General features: G+C 49.6%; 1 protein-coding gene across 50 annotated transcripts in view; it reads left to right on the forward strand.

Annotated features, from left to right (window-relative positions):
• The window catches only part of ARHGEF10 (Rho guanine nucleotide exchange factor 10), a 96,265-nt gene that overhangs the window by 26,078 nt on the left and 56,121 nt on the right, over positions 1 to 14,066 (forward strand). For 23 of the 50 annotated variants that reach the window (XM_084999656.1, XM_084999661.1, XM_084999669.1 and 20 more), the window contains 5 exons: positions 2,870 to 2,946; positions 4,859 to 4,915; positions 8,210 to 8,373; positions 10,622 to 10,738; positions 13,387 to 13,501. In XM_084999656.1, coding sequence (XP_084855782.1) covers positions 2,870 to 2,946; positions 4,859 to 4,915; positions 8,210 to 8,373; positions 10,622 to 10,738; positions 13,387 to 13,501 — 530 coding nt within the window. Of the gene's footprint in view, positions 1 to 2,869; positions 2,947 to 4,858; positions 4,916 to 8,209; positions 8,374 to 10,354; positions 10,468 to 10,621; positions 10,739 to 13,386; positions 13,502 to 14,066 lie in introns of all 50 variants that reach the window. The other 27 variants (XM_084999693.1, XM_084999681.1, XM_084999692.1 and 24 more) reach the window with 2 other exon arrangements.

Below are 14,066 nucleotides of genomic sequence, written 5' to 3' on the forward strand. Positions count from 1 at the left end.
CAGAACCCAGCTTAAATGTTTCATTTCATACAGTTTCCTCCTCCCTGCTCCCAGAGCTGTGTGCACACACCTACGTTCTAATTTATTGCTTTGTGCTCTCACTCTTATTTCTTGTGTCCCTTTCTGCTGCTATACTGAATTCTTCAGAGGTGAAGACCAGGTTTTACCAAGTCTTAAAACACCTGTCACCTAGCACAGCATTGCGCTAGGTGCATGGCAGGTGTGTTTGTTGGTTGGTTTTAAGTGGCCTTACTGAGTTATAATTCATGAACCACGCTATATTTCACCTAAAGTGTGTCATTCTCTGGCTTTTGATATATTGCATTACTCATTTAAAAATTGTGATAAAAATACATACCATAAAAATTTGCCATTTTAACCACTTGAAAGTGTAAAATTCGGTGGCATTAAATATTTTACAGTGTTATACAGCCATCATCTGCTTTTGAATTTTTTTGTCATCTGGAACAGAAATCCTCCCCATTATCCCACTGCCTGCAGCTCCCCTGCCCAGCTCCTGTGACCTCTGTACTGCATTCTGCCTCTTTGAGCTTGCCTGGTCCAGGTAACTCGCATAGTCGGAACCACACAAGGTTTGTCCTTTTGTGTTTGGCATCATATTCTCAAGGTCCATCCATGTGGCAGCGTGTGTTGGGATTTCCTTCCTTTTTAAGGTTTGGCAATACCTCATTGTGTGTATACACATTTTGTGTGCTTGCTTATCTACTAGTGGGCATGTGGGTCATTTCTACCTTTTGGCTCCTGTGAGTGATGCTGGGGTAGACATTGGCCTACAGCTCTCTGCTCTCAATTCCTTTGGCTTCATACCCAGGAATGGAATTGCTGGTTACACAGTGATCCAATGGTTAACTTTTTACACCTACCTGTTTTCCGTAGCGGCTGCACCATTTTACATTCCCACCAGCCACACGTGGGTTCCAGTTTCCCTATCAGCTCCCCAAACTTACCTTCCGCTTTTTAAAATCATAGCCATCCTCCTGAGTGTGAAGCAGTGTTTCCTGGTAGTTTTGATTTGTGTTTCCTTGATGACTGAAGATGATGAGCATCCTTTCATGTGCATATTGGCCATTTGCATGTCTTCTTTGGAGAAATGTTATTCAAGTCCTATTGCCCATTTTTGAAATGGATTTGTTGTTGTTGGATTGTCTCGATATTAGCCCATCATCAGATAAGTGACTCAGGAATATTTTCTCCTTCTGTGTGTTGTCTTTCCACTCTTGATAGCATCCTTTGATACACAAAAGATTTTCATCTTGTCGAAGTCCAGTTTATTTTTTTTCATATTATTGTCTGTGGTTTTGGTGTCATGTTCAGTAAATCACTGGTGACAAATGACATGTCCTAAGTTTTTTGTTGTTTTTTTCTAGGAGGTTTATGATGGTAGCTCTTGAGGCTGGGTGGCCTGTCCCATAGCCGCCCGTGGGTCTGTAGTGCTGTCATATCCTTTGCTTCCGACCCCCCCCCCCACCCCTACTGTCTGCATGTTTGTCTGCTATTGGAAGTGCTGTGCTGAAGTCCTGGTGGTCGTAGTGAGCTGTCCTCTTCTCCCACCAGTGCTGCCCATCTTTGTTTCGTGTATTTTGAGGCCCCTTTCACGGTTGTGTGTGTGTTTATAATTGCTGCATCTTCCTGCTGTGTTGAATCTTTTATGAATAAAGAGTGTCCTTCTTTGTCTCTTGTAACCTTTTTTGATTCAGAGTCTATTTTATCTGACCAGGTTCTACCAAGTTTTACCACCTAGTGTGCTAGTGTGATTGGTACCTGGTAGGTGTGTCTATGATTATTTTTCATTTGCAAAGCATTTATTGAGTGCCTGCTTCATGCGAGGCATTGGGAATAGAACAGTAAGTACACCTTAGTGCTGTCATGCTTCCTACAGTATCTGTGGGGCAGAGGGATACCGACCAGACAGATAATCCCACGAATGAATGGAGCCCCTCCTCAGCCCAAGATCATTATTCTGAAGGGTATGTGGTTCCAGGAGCGTCGGTAACCCTGGGCTGAAAGATTAGGTTATTTTAATTTCCGAACAAACACGGATGAGTGCTTTTTCCTAGAATATGGGTCTAGTTTTTCATCCCTTTCCTTCTCCTCAACCAAATATACCTTTGCAGCCTCACCTCCCGTGTCCCCTTGCAGGGGTCTCCCTGGCCGTGTCCAGGTGGTCATCTCCCTAACCTGGCCCCTGTCGCTATTTCCAAGGCACCCAAACCCTTACTCTTGGCTGGAGCATGTGTGAGCACTGCAGAAGGTGTGGGAGGGCGAGTCCTGGCTCCTTCTGCGTGCCCAGCCTGAGCCCCGCATTGTCACTGTTGTCTGTTACCTACACTGAGGCACGGCTGATATTCCTGTAATTCGATTTCAATGATTCTTTTTTTTCCACGTGTTAAGTTTGCAGAGTGTCCCATGTTTGTCTCCAGCTGACCATCCCTAGTTCCAGGCTCTCTTCCTCCTGCTTCAATCTTTGACTCCGCGCGGCTTCTCCCTGCAAAGCGCGCCATGAGTATCGTTACCTTCGGGGCCTGTGTCTCTCTCTCACTGACCTGTTCCCTCAGGTGTATCTCCTCGACCCGGCTGCTTGGGGGCCCGGGGCGGTCCCTCCGCAAAGTCTTGGAGAAAGGAGGCTGAGCTGGGCTGCCAGGAGCAGGGACCACCTTTCCTCACGTCCGCCGTGCTGAGTGGGGTGGGCCTTATGGACCACGAATTTAGAAGTAGCCTTGGTGAAATCTTGAACCTGGCACATCCCATATACCGCCTGGGAAAGGGCTGATGGCACGTGCAGCAGCACAGGGGGCCGTGATGCTGGATGGGTTTTCACCTGCTCGATGCTCCCATGTGCTTTCTCTAGTGAGGATCCGGCCCTGAAGGAGGACAGCGCACTGGCCCGGTGGGCTGCAGATCCGGCCAATACCGCCTGGATGGAGAGTGAGTACTGTGGCCGCTGGGCACCTTGTCAGGCTCTGCTGCTGCCCCCCATCCCGTATCAGATCTAAGACATGTAAAGGGCATCTACTTACCTGGAGCCCACACCAGCGCTGATGCCCGAGGCCTGCCCAGGCCCTGGGGGCCATCATGCCCCCGTCAGATCACCTCTGCTCTCTGCATCCTGCACACTCCTCTTTCTGATCCCTTCTTTCTAGTCTAGATTTTGATTTTTGCCCCAACAGAGATTTGGGGACAGTGGCATTAACAAGCCATTCTCTCTTGGGATCCCCAATGAGATGTTTTTTCTTGGCACCATTTTTTTTGGCTGAATCTGGGAGCATGTGCAAGTTCCCAGGCCAGGGATGGAACCCACGGCACAGCAGTGACACGCTGGAGGATCCTTAACCTCCAGGTCCCCAGGGAATTCCCATGGTACCATTTTGAAGGGGTGGTGGGTGGTTAGGCAGCCTACTGACCAGATGGCACACCAGATCTGTTCTGCGTGTAGTTTAGAAAGCAGGACCAATTTTAGCTAGATTTGTTTTTACATTTTTTTTTAAAGTAAAGATTGCTTTTCTAATTATCCCTTTTAGTATCCACTGGCTCACTAATTTCTTTGTAATGGTTTTTTTGTATGATTGACTTACAAAGTAGAACCATCTTAACTATCTCCTAATTATTAAATTCTCTCCTATAATGTTTCATTTCGGTTTTAATGATGACATTGTCAAAACAATTTAGTTTAAGTACATGATTCTGCTAGGGGGCTATTAACGCTGGATCATTATAGGATTAAACCATCATCTAGTTATTCTCACGCCATTTTATTTCCAAAATAGAATTTGTCTGACTTTCTCCCGTAACTTGTTTTTATTATTAGAATAACATATGTATATATTTTTGAAAGTAAGCTCTGTACACTAGCAGCCCCTCGCATTACCTAATAGGAGTGGAAATACCGTGGTCACAGTTAATAAATATTATTAGAGGACAACAAGCATGATGTGGGAGCTTGACAATAGCACAAGAACAGGACTATTGACCCTGAGGACATGGGGGCAACGACTGTGGGTCGACATCAGAGGACAAGTGAAGCTGTATTTATGTACCTCATTTGTCTCCCGTTGCTTAGTGACCAGTTACCTTTATGGTTTCCAGGGTGGAGGACACGGGTTTGGTTGGGTTCCCTGTTAAGCCCGGAGCTCTTACAAAATGTAAATGAAAAACCCCATTGCTCTACTGCAGGATCTCCTAACAGAGGGAGCATCTGCCCATGGAGGGTCCCTTCTGCTTTTTTTTTTTTCTTTTTCTTTTTAGGGCTGCACCTGAGGCATATGGAAGTTCCCAGGCTAGGGGTTGAATTGGAGCTACGGCTGCTGGCCTACACCGCAGCCACAGCAACATGGGATCTGAGCCACACCTGTGACCTACACCACAACTCATGGCAACGCCGGGTCCTTAACCCACTGAGTGAGGTCAGGGATCGAGCGCACATCCTTCTGGATACTAGTCGGGTTCTTAACCTGCTGAGCCACCACAGGAACTCTCTGTCCCTCTGTTTCGGAGGCTGAACACTACTTTTGTATTTTCTATCAGAACACATTAACTTCATAAACTTAAAAATGTTTTTAAAGCTCTTGTACAGTTGTGTAATTGAACGTGAAGTAATGGAATAAGCAGGCCTGGAAACCATAAAACTCCCACTGGGGATGTTTCACAGCAGCTCAGATTAGGGTGTGGTCCTCCTACCCCCTAAGGCTAGGGCTTTGGTCAAGCACCGCCTCATGACTGACTAACTTCTCCAGGAGCTGCAGCAAGTTGTAGCCCCAGGAAATGCCAACTCCTCCCCCACCCCGCCCCCACGTGCCCTGGTCTTGGTCAGGTTTTAAAGTTTCCCTTCCTTTTATTCCAGATCCGGAAGAAGCCATTTATGATGATGTGCCAAGAGAAAATTCAGACTCCGAGCCAGGTTTGATTTGGGGCTGGAATCGAGTTTTATGAGTTGAGTCTGCAGTTTTTCCCTCTGGGTATAAGCGTGCAGCTTACCTGCCAGGGCCACAGCCCATGTGGGGCTCGTCACGATCTGTAGTTTATGGTGTCCCCATGTGCACACGCGTGCATGTGTTTATATTACAGCTCTCGAGGGGGGTAATTTTTTCAATTACCCTAAAGTATCAGAAGGAGTTAGAGATGTGAAAAAATAGGAAGGTAAGACACAGGGAAGCTGGAAATGCCAGCATGTACCTAATAAATGATATGACAACATGGGGGAAAGAATCACTGAGGATTTTCTAGAATTAAAGATGGAAGTTATCAGATTGTAGAAATATGAATTCAAAGCAGAGTGCAGATGAGTCTGCACTGAGGCACACGCAGTTCACGTGACTGAGCACAGCCCCGTTGTGACATCTCGGCAGCAGGGGAGAGAGCGTGGCCACCCAGGGAGGAACAGCAGCATAATGTTCTCAAAAGTGCTGAAGGAAAGTGTTCCAGCCCAGGTTTCCACACCCAGCCAAAGTGTAAACCTTTTTTTTTCCTTTCTTTTTTTTTTTGTCCTTTGTCTTTTTAGGGCCTCACCTGTGGCATAGGGGAATTCTCAGGCTAGGGGTCGAATTGGAGCTACAGCTGCTGGCCTACACCACAGCCACAGCAACGTGGGATCTGAGCCACATCTGCGACCTACACCAGAGCTCACGGCAATGCTGGATCCTTAACCTACTAATCGAGGCCAGGGATCGACCCTCAACCTCATCGTTCCTAGTTGGATTTGTTTCCGCTGGGCCACAGTGGGAACTCATAAATCTTTTTTTTGTTTGTTTTTAATTGTATTGTATTGAAGTATAGTTGATTTACAGTGCAGTGTTAATTTCTGCTGTACAGCAAAGTGACTCAGTTATACATACATATCCATTCCCACATAGGTCATTGCAGAACACTGAGTAGCGTTCTCTGTGCTGTGCAGTGGGTTCCCATTGACCATCCATTCCATAGAGCTCAGTGTGCATGTGCCAATCCCAAACCCCCAGTCCATCCCCTACCAACCACTTCTCCCCTTTGGTAACCATAAGTTTGCTTTCAAAGTCTGTAAGTCTGTTTCTATTTTGTGAATAAGTTCATTTGTATAATTTTTTAAGATTCCACATATAAGTGATATCATGCGATACTTGTCTTTCTCTGGCTTATTTCACCTAGTATGATAATCTCTAGTTCCATCCACATTGCTACAAATAGCATTATTTCATTCTTTTTTAATGGCTGAATAGTATTCCACTGTATATACATATACCACATTTCCTTTTTTCTTTTTAAAGTTTTATGGTCACACCCACAGAGTATGGAAGTTCCTGGGCCAGGATTGAATTGGAGCCACAGCTGTGGCAACACTGGATCCTTTAACCTGTTTGGCCGGGCTGAGGATCAAACCCACGGCTCCTTAACTCACTGTATCATAGCAGGAACTCTGTCTTTATCCACTCCTCTCTCAATGGATGCTTAGGTTACTTCCATGTCTTGGCTGTTGTAAATGGTGGTGTGAACATTGGGGTGCCTGTATCTTAAGGTTTTAACAAGAGAAATAGCCTCTGGGAGTTCCCCTCATGGCTCAGTGGTTAACGAATCCGACTAGGAACCATGAGGTTGCGGGTTCTATCCCTGGCCTTGCTCAGTGAGTTAAGGATCCGGCGTTGCTGTGAGCTCTGGTGTAGGTCGCAGATGCAGCTCAGATTCCGTGTTGCTGTGGCTCTGGCGTAGGCCTGTGGCTACAGCTCCGACTTGACCCCTAGCCTGTGAACCTCCATGTGCCATGGGAGCGGCCCAAGAAATTGCAAAAAGACAAAAAAAAAAAAAAAAAAGAGAGAGAGAGAGAAACAGGCCCTGTCAGACGGAGGTTGGGAGCTTGACCACTCGTAGACCCTGGAGGAGTTGGTTCCTGCTGTATTTCAAAGGAAAAGCTACCAACCCTGTTAGGAGGCAGGAAAGCGTGGTGAGCAAGTGGGCTGACCCTCTGACCACCTGAGGGTGCTTGCATAAACTTGGAGGCCAAAAGGCATGATGCTGAACATTCCTGGTGAAGTGGTGGGAGATCCCATCCAGAGTATCCCAGCAAACAAGCCAAAGCCCATTTTCACCTGGGAGGATTGTCTCCAGAGCTCAGGGGTCCTCAGCCTGGGCTGGTTCTCTGTCGTTTCCCACAGGATCAGACTACTGACGTGGGCCCTGTGCTCATCCCACTGTGGGCCAGGAGGTGTTGAAGACTAGGCTAGGAGGGACTTTGCCAGCCTCACAGAGGGCCTGCTCTTAAAATTGCAGCAAACTTGCTAATTAAAAGTGGGAGTTCATCGATTGATTCCTCCAGCACTTTTGGATGCTGTCAGGCCCCCAGCTCTGCTGTGGGCTCAGCTAAGGGAGGCCCTGCCAGAGAGTCCTAGGTGGGGGAGACCAGCGCTCATGCTGGGGCTTCCAGGGCCTTAAAATGAGCACACCCCCCCCGCCCCAGGCAGTTATTTAAGTAGCTGGTGCAGATCAGGTGGAGACTGAAGGCTGGTTTCTGCAGAACCAGGTTTGAGATGCATTTGGGGATAACTGATCCCCCCTTTCCCAGTACAGAGGGGTGGTCTGGGGTCTCAGAAACCAAACGCCAGCAGAACGTAGTCCAGTGGTGCCCCTGCTGGAGGTGACAGCTGTGCTGGTTTGCCCTGGTACGTCATCCCCTGGACAGGCGGCGCCTTTGTCATTGTATCCGGTGGCATAAACAGATGTGCTCATCACTAATTCCAGAAGGACTGATGTGATGAAGGCATTTAAATACAATCATAGATTATAGGTTGTATGGGATATTTTTAGCACAGAAGCAGAATTTATAGTTGTCTGCAGTAAGCGTCACTGGTGTCCATATTTGAATACCTCTACCTGCGATCTATTATCTGTCTAATCTTTTTATATTCCATACACTTATCTAAAAGAAAAATAGAAAAAAAATTCTCTATAAGCAGGTAGTTATTTGGTATAATTGTGGAGGATTCTCACAGCCCAGTGGGTAGTCTTCAGAACGTGGCTGGGGCTGGGGACTTAGCAGAGTTTTGTGACACCCTGCCAGTCACCCCAGCGCCTTTCCCTAGGATCTCACCTAAGACTCTGGGCCTCTGAGCTTCTCTGAGATGCTTCCTCCCCAGCTCTTGACAACAGGATAGAATGACAGGCATGCACACAACTACAGCTGGCGAACTCTGCTTCTCACATTTCATTTTGACGTTTATGCATTCAGATGAAATGATTTATGATGATGTTGACAATGGAGGTGAAGGTGGAAACAGCTCTCTGGAATACGGATGGAGTTCGAGTGAATTTGAGAGTTACGAGGAGCAGAGCGACTCGGAGAGCAGAAACGGGGTCCCCAGGCCCTTCCTGCGCAGCAACCACAAAAAGCAAGTATGTGCCCAGTCTGAGCGTTTAAGAGATAGAACGGTCTCATGTTGACATGTAAACTATGAAATGTAATTTTCATTCATGTATTATTTTAAGATGTTGTTGATATGTAGTTTGAGAAAAGCATGAGGTGTTGGCAAAAGAAAAGCAATCCCTAGGAGTTCCCTGGTGGTTCAGTGGTTAAAGACCTGGTGTTGTCACCACCGTGGCTCAGGTCACTGCTGTGGTGAGGGTTTGGTCCCTGGCCTGGGAACTTCTGCTTGCTGTGGCTAAGGCCAGAAAAAAAAAAAAAAAAAAAGATTATTTCACATAATCTTGGCAGGACTGGAAGATTAAATTTATACAAATCACTCTAAAGGCCCTAAGCAGCTTGCTATTTTGAACAGTTTAAGAAAGGAAACAGCTCTTGGCTGGATGTCTGTGCTGTGCACACCGAAGGCAGTTTGTGCCCTGTATGGATGGAGCTGGGCCTGGCTGCACAGCCCCACTGTCCTTTACTGGATGCTGTGAGCCTTAGTGTTTTCAACACAAACAGGAAGACATAAAAATAGATCATGTTCTAAAAGGATGTTACAGGACAAAAGCTCCTGGGCTGCCCAGGATTATCCTTCCTTAAAGGGAGCACATGTGTGTGAAACTCCAGAGACTCCAGAGGGTCCAGGGGGAAGCTGCAGAGGTTGAAGACGTGAATTCTTGGCCTGGTGGGTGTGGGGTGGGGGCCCGAGAGCTGCTTTGTTGAGGGAAGTCAACCACTGAGGTTTGCGATGATCAGTGGTGACCGGCCACCCTAAAAATGCTTTTGCTGCTGGGTGTTTCAGCTGTTCTTAAAAGGGTGGATTTGCACAGAGCCACGTCAATGCCTTCTGCATCCTTGGGATGCGGGCCACATGTGCCCAGCGGTTGTGATCTAATGCCTCACCATCATGATGGGATTGATCAGTAACCCCTGCACCTGCCTGTACCCAGTGACCAGGCTGATGTGTGCCCAGATGTGTTCTCCACGTAGGTTATACATTATTAGGGACAGCTTGATGTTCTCCTGTCTGTGATCATGTCACGAAACCCAAGAAGAATCTGTCACACTGGGGTAGTCAACTCAACTACTCAATGTTATCAACAAGATTTTTTCAGGAACTGAGCCCTCTTCTGTCACCAGACTTATGGCAGTGGAGACTTAACCAATGAATGAAGCTATGGCTGTGACACTTGGCTTGTTATGGCCGAGTGCAGCATTCTAGGTTTAAACTGAGATTTTAAATATGGCGCTACGGTCTGATTTCAGCAGAGTGGTGCCTTGAAAGGAGGTTAAAACACTCCTAAATTTCGTCTTTCACAAGCCTGTTGTATTATGTACCAACGGGGCTGGGTCAGGCTATAGCCCGTGAGCCATGGACATGGTTACTGAGCCCTCCTTGCCGTCCAGCGAGACCCATGTTCCAGTGCCAGGCGGGGGGAGGGGTCAGGTCTGGGGAGGAGGACCCAGCAGCAGAAAGGGGGCTGGGCAGCCCAGAGCCACTTGAGGGCAGGTGGTCATGAGCTTCCCGTCCTGGTGAGGCAGCTGCCGGGATGGGGAAGGTGCTGTGAGAAGGCCCGGATTTTCTTGTCTGAAAAGTCACATTTCAGAAGCTGCCCAAGTATCACGAGAAGTCCTTGAAGAGTCCTCTTACCCGAAGTCTCAGATTTTATCAGGAATTGCTAAGGTGTCTTTGTCTGGGTTAACATTGGGAGACAGTCGCTAAGGAGCAGTGGGCCTTCAGTTTGCACATTTGAGATGTTTGTGATCATATGAGGAACGATTTACCCCAACCCCATGGGCCGCAGAAAAAGCTACATAGTTTGGAACCTTAAAAATCTACACGCCCCCTGCCCCCAAAGTGTGCCCCTCAATACAACCTTGGATTCGAGTTTCGCCTGCTTTGGTGCCGACATGAAGGAATCATTTTATGCATGTTTTACACACTCGATCATTTTAATTTCACCAAAGCGTGAAGGAACAGCGACGGCACACAGACTTCTTTCTGCGTTGACCTGCTCTCGTTGGGTGGAGAGACCTCACCAAGGTGGCCCAGCTGGAGGCGCGTCTGCCTTTTGATGATGGTTGTACTCACCCCTGTATCTGTTTCCCAAGAGCCGGGGGGCTGGGACGAGGGGCCCCGGGACCAGACGCCGCTGACGTCCCTGCAACGTAAGCTGGTCTCGGAGTCCCCAGAGGGGCGTGTTTGTGAAAAGCTTGTGTCTCTTTGTGCTGTAGCTTTCCCATGACCTAGCGCGTTTAAAGGAGCACTATGAGAGAAAAATGAGAGAGGTGATGGCCAGCACGGTGGGAGCCGTGGAGATCCAGCGCCTAAAGCACAAACATGAGCTGAAGGTAGTGTGCTTCGCGCTGGACGCTTCTGCTGGAACCGGCCGGCCCGTCAAGAGGAGAGTCAGCTGCCAAGCTGGCCGGTCCTGCCGGGCGGTGGTTCTCACAGTGCGGTCCAGGGAACCCCAGGCGCCACCCCAGCGGGGCACGTTCCCCCATCGCTCTGCTTCCCCCATGTGTGGACGGGGGACTTTTCCCCAGGTTTCCTGATGCATGACCCACGCCCAGTGGCACTCAGGAGCCGCCGTCTCCACGCAGGTTCCCCAAGAATGCAAAACTATGCACTTTTTAAATTTTGGAAAATAGAGTGCTTTTCCATAAATATGCTACCTAAGGTAAAATGCAATAAGTTTATTATTTAAAAAAATGACTATTACTAAATTCGACATTTTTCTGTTTTACCTCTGTATATAGTAAATATAGATAAAGCAGGCAAACCACAGCCCTTTGACTCTTGGATGACTTTTGTGAGTGTGAAGGGCTCCTGGGACCACAAGTTGAGAACTGCTGGATCTGGATGTGGTGGCGTCACTGTTTTGAGATGTGTTTTAAAAGGGCACTGTCAAGTAATTGTTACTTCATTTGGGTCTGCCATCCTTCTGAGGGTTGTGACATGTTCACACCTGTTTATGGCACTTACCTGAGGTCGGTGTTCACTGAGAAATGTCTTCTGTAATGTCATCGCTAGGTTTCATGCTTTCCGGTGCAGGAGCAAAGCCCTAGGAATCAGGGCCTCTCCTTAGGAAGTAGGCCACAGGTCACTGGGGTAGCTAGGAGTCCAGTGGGGGTTTGTGGGGAGCCCAGGGCTGGGTCGTCCGGGGAATTGTGTGTGGGAGGCCAGGCCAGCAGAAGAGGTGGGAATAAGCACAGGTGAGATGGCAGGATGGCGAGGTGGTGGCCAGTGCAGGGGTGAGGTCATGGCTCCGGCTGAGCACTCCCGCTTCTGGGAAGAGGCAGAGCTGCAGAAAGGGCCAGGCGGCTGGGCATGCTGCTGGGATGCTGGGCTGCTGGCTGGCCGGGTGTCTTGGTCAGCCGTTCCCCTCCCTGAAACCTGGCATCCATCAGGGTCCCTGGCCGACTCGCTGTTCCTCACTCTCCTTGGGGGCAGCCTGCACGGGCTCGGGCTACAGTCCTAGGGTGCAAAGGCTGGGACCTGGGATGGTTGTTGGGGGAGGAAGCTCAGTAGGGCCGCCTGACAGCCTGCTAGGCAGGGCATGTGCGCAGAGTGAAGACGACAGTAGCGGCCGTGGAGAAGGGGATGGCGGGTCACCATCCAGGGTGGTCAGCAGGACATGGATGGGTTGGTTGGAGGTACGCAGAGGTCGGTGCCCAAGTGGCTTTGTGGTGATTGAGCTGGTGGAGCGGGGTGGTGGTGGGCTAGTGGATGAGGGAGACGGGATCAGCCTGGGAGGGTCACTGGTTTGGTTTCTGTTGAGCTGAGCGGTGGCCTAGTTGTGTCTCCTCGGGAAGGCAGCCCAAGGCTGGGGATGTCGAGGAATTGCCAAAACGCTCAGGGCTGGAGTCGCAAGTGCCTGACAGCAGCCTGGGCTCCTTGTGGGATAGACGGCCAAGGGCTTGGCTCCGGCATCCAGGCTGCTCACTGAGTCTGGACCACTGGGCGGCGGCCCTGGAGGCCCAAGCGGGATGTAGAGGCCAGCGAGGGAGTCAGGCTGAACGCTGGAGGTACCTGTAAAGATACTGGAACCCCCCACCCCTGGGCAGGACCTGCAGGAGGACGGGGAGGCAGGCAGTGTAGACAGACAGAAGGGTTGGTTTGTTTCCTGCGAGGCCAGGTGTGTTTGCTCCGGGCCATCGGTCACTTGGTATGTGATGGCTGGTACTCAGACGTTAGTGTTCCAGGGGTGGGAAGTGTGGGTAAAATGCCAAAACTCGTCATTGGAAGTTTTGGCGGCTCATGGCCAGTCTGAGGATTAGGCTGGGTCCCTGGCTTGAGGAAACCAGAAGGAAGGAGCCCCCTGTCTGTGGTGGGCAGTGGTCCTGATTCTTTAACATCTGTGGAGGAAGGGGTGTGCCCATCTCTTATGTGGGCATCGCTCTGTCCATATCTGGCTCTTAACTCCACCTGGCCATTCAAGTGGGCACAGTGACTCCTGGCCAGGTCCATGTGATCATCCACAAGAAGGGCCGTGAGCTGTTGGACTGGGCTCCCTGGGGCTCAGAGGCAGGGTGGGGAGTGTCCAGGGCTGAGCAGGCCCTGGGGTCTCCCACTGGTGGCTCCGCTGTTTCCTGCCTAAGTGCTTCATCCTCAGGGAACCCTTGAACAAGTGCGGCTTTAGTTTCTCAAACTTCTACAAGGCTCATTGCAAACGTTTGTGATAAAAATGAAGACTGACTTTTAAACGTAGCTGGAGACTTAAAACTGTGTTAAGGAAGGGCTCTGTTTTGAAAGTTTATTTTCCTTCTTTTTTTTTTTTTTTTTTTAACCAGCAAAACCAAAACAAAACAGCCCCAAACCACCCCTGACGCACACACACACTCTCACAACAGCCAAGAAAGGCCTCCCAGATCAAAAAGCCAATTTCAGATGACATTTCAAGACCAAACTACTTGACAGTATTCTTTTAAAATGGATTACAAGCAGCAAGTGGCTTTCCTGGAGTCGTCCACCCCTCACTGTGCTCCCCTTTCCGCAGATGCAGAAGCTCATGAAGGCTGCTCGGGAGGGGACCAAGGATGGGCTGGAGAAGACGAAGGCCGCGGTGAAGCGGGGCCGCTCTTTCATCAGGACCAAGTCCTTCGTCTCTGCAGGTGTGCGGGCTCCTCCAGCTCCAATGCTGGCCATCTGGCCTCGGGTGCAGCACCTGCTCATCCCCCAGCCCAGCCTCCCCTCCCAGGGCACAGGTGTGCTCTCTGGGCCAAGGGAGAGGTGGTGGGTCTCACTCTCCTTTAACCAGCTCCTCTCAGCTGCTGAGTGGTCTGTGGCTTCCCCCCAGGGTGGGCTTGCCCTCCCCTAACACCCCCAGTTCTCAGCAGGGCTGCTCCTAGCAGGACAGAACCACAGGTGTGTTCACAGTGCCTGGGCTCTCCTGGGCCTTTACCGCCTGTCCCAGACTGGGGTCAAGCTGTCAGGCTCTGAGCAGGGACTTCAGGGACCTTTGTGCTGGGAGAGACGGTTGGGAGTGAGATCAGAACTTTCAGATTTTGTGACCAGTTTCACTCAGGGCAGCAGTAGCCTCTGTGTCAGAAAGAGCCTGTCAGGTCTGTTCACATTGGCAATGAGTCACAAGCCAAGGACTATCCTGTATCAGAGTGTTTCTGTGCACTGATGAGTTAGGAGATACCTAGTTATGCAGGTAGGTGGGGGTTACATGGT

The sequence above is a fragment of the Sus scrofa genome, chromosome 15 (genome assembly GCF_054392235.1).
Source record: "Sus scrofa isolate SSC_HxYL_T2T_F1_AM1 chromosome 15, Sscrofa_HxYL_maternal_Yorkshire_Landrace_v2.0, whole genome shotgun sequence".
NCBI classification, from domain to species: Eukaryota; Metazoa; Chordata; class Mammalia; order Artiodactyla; family Suidae; genus Sus; species Sus scrofa.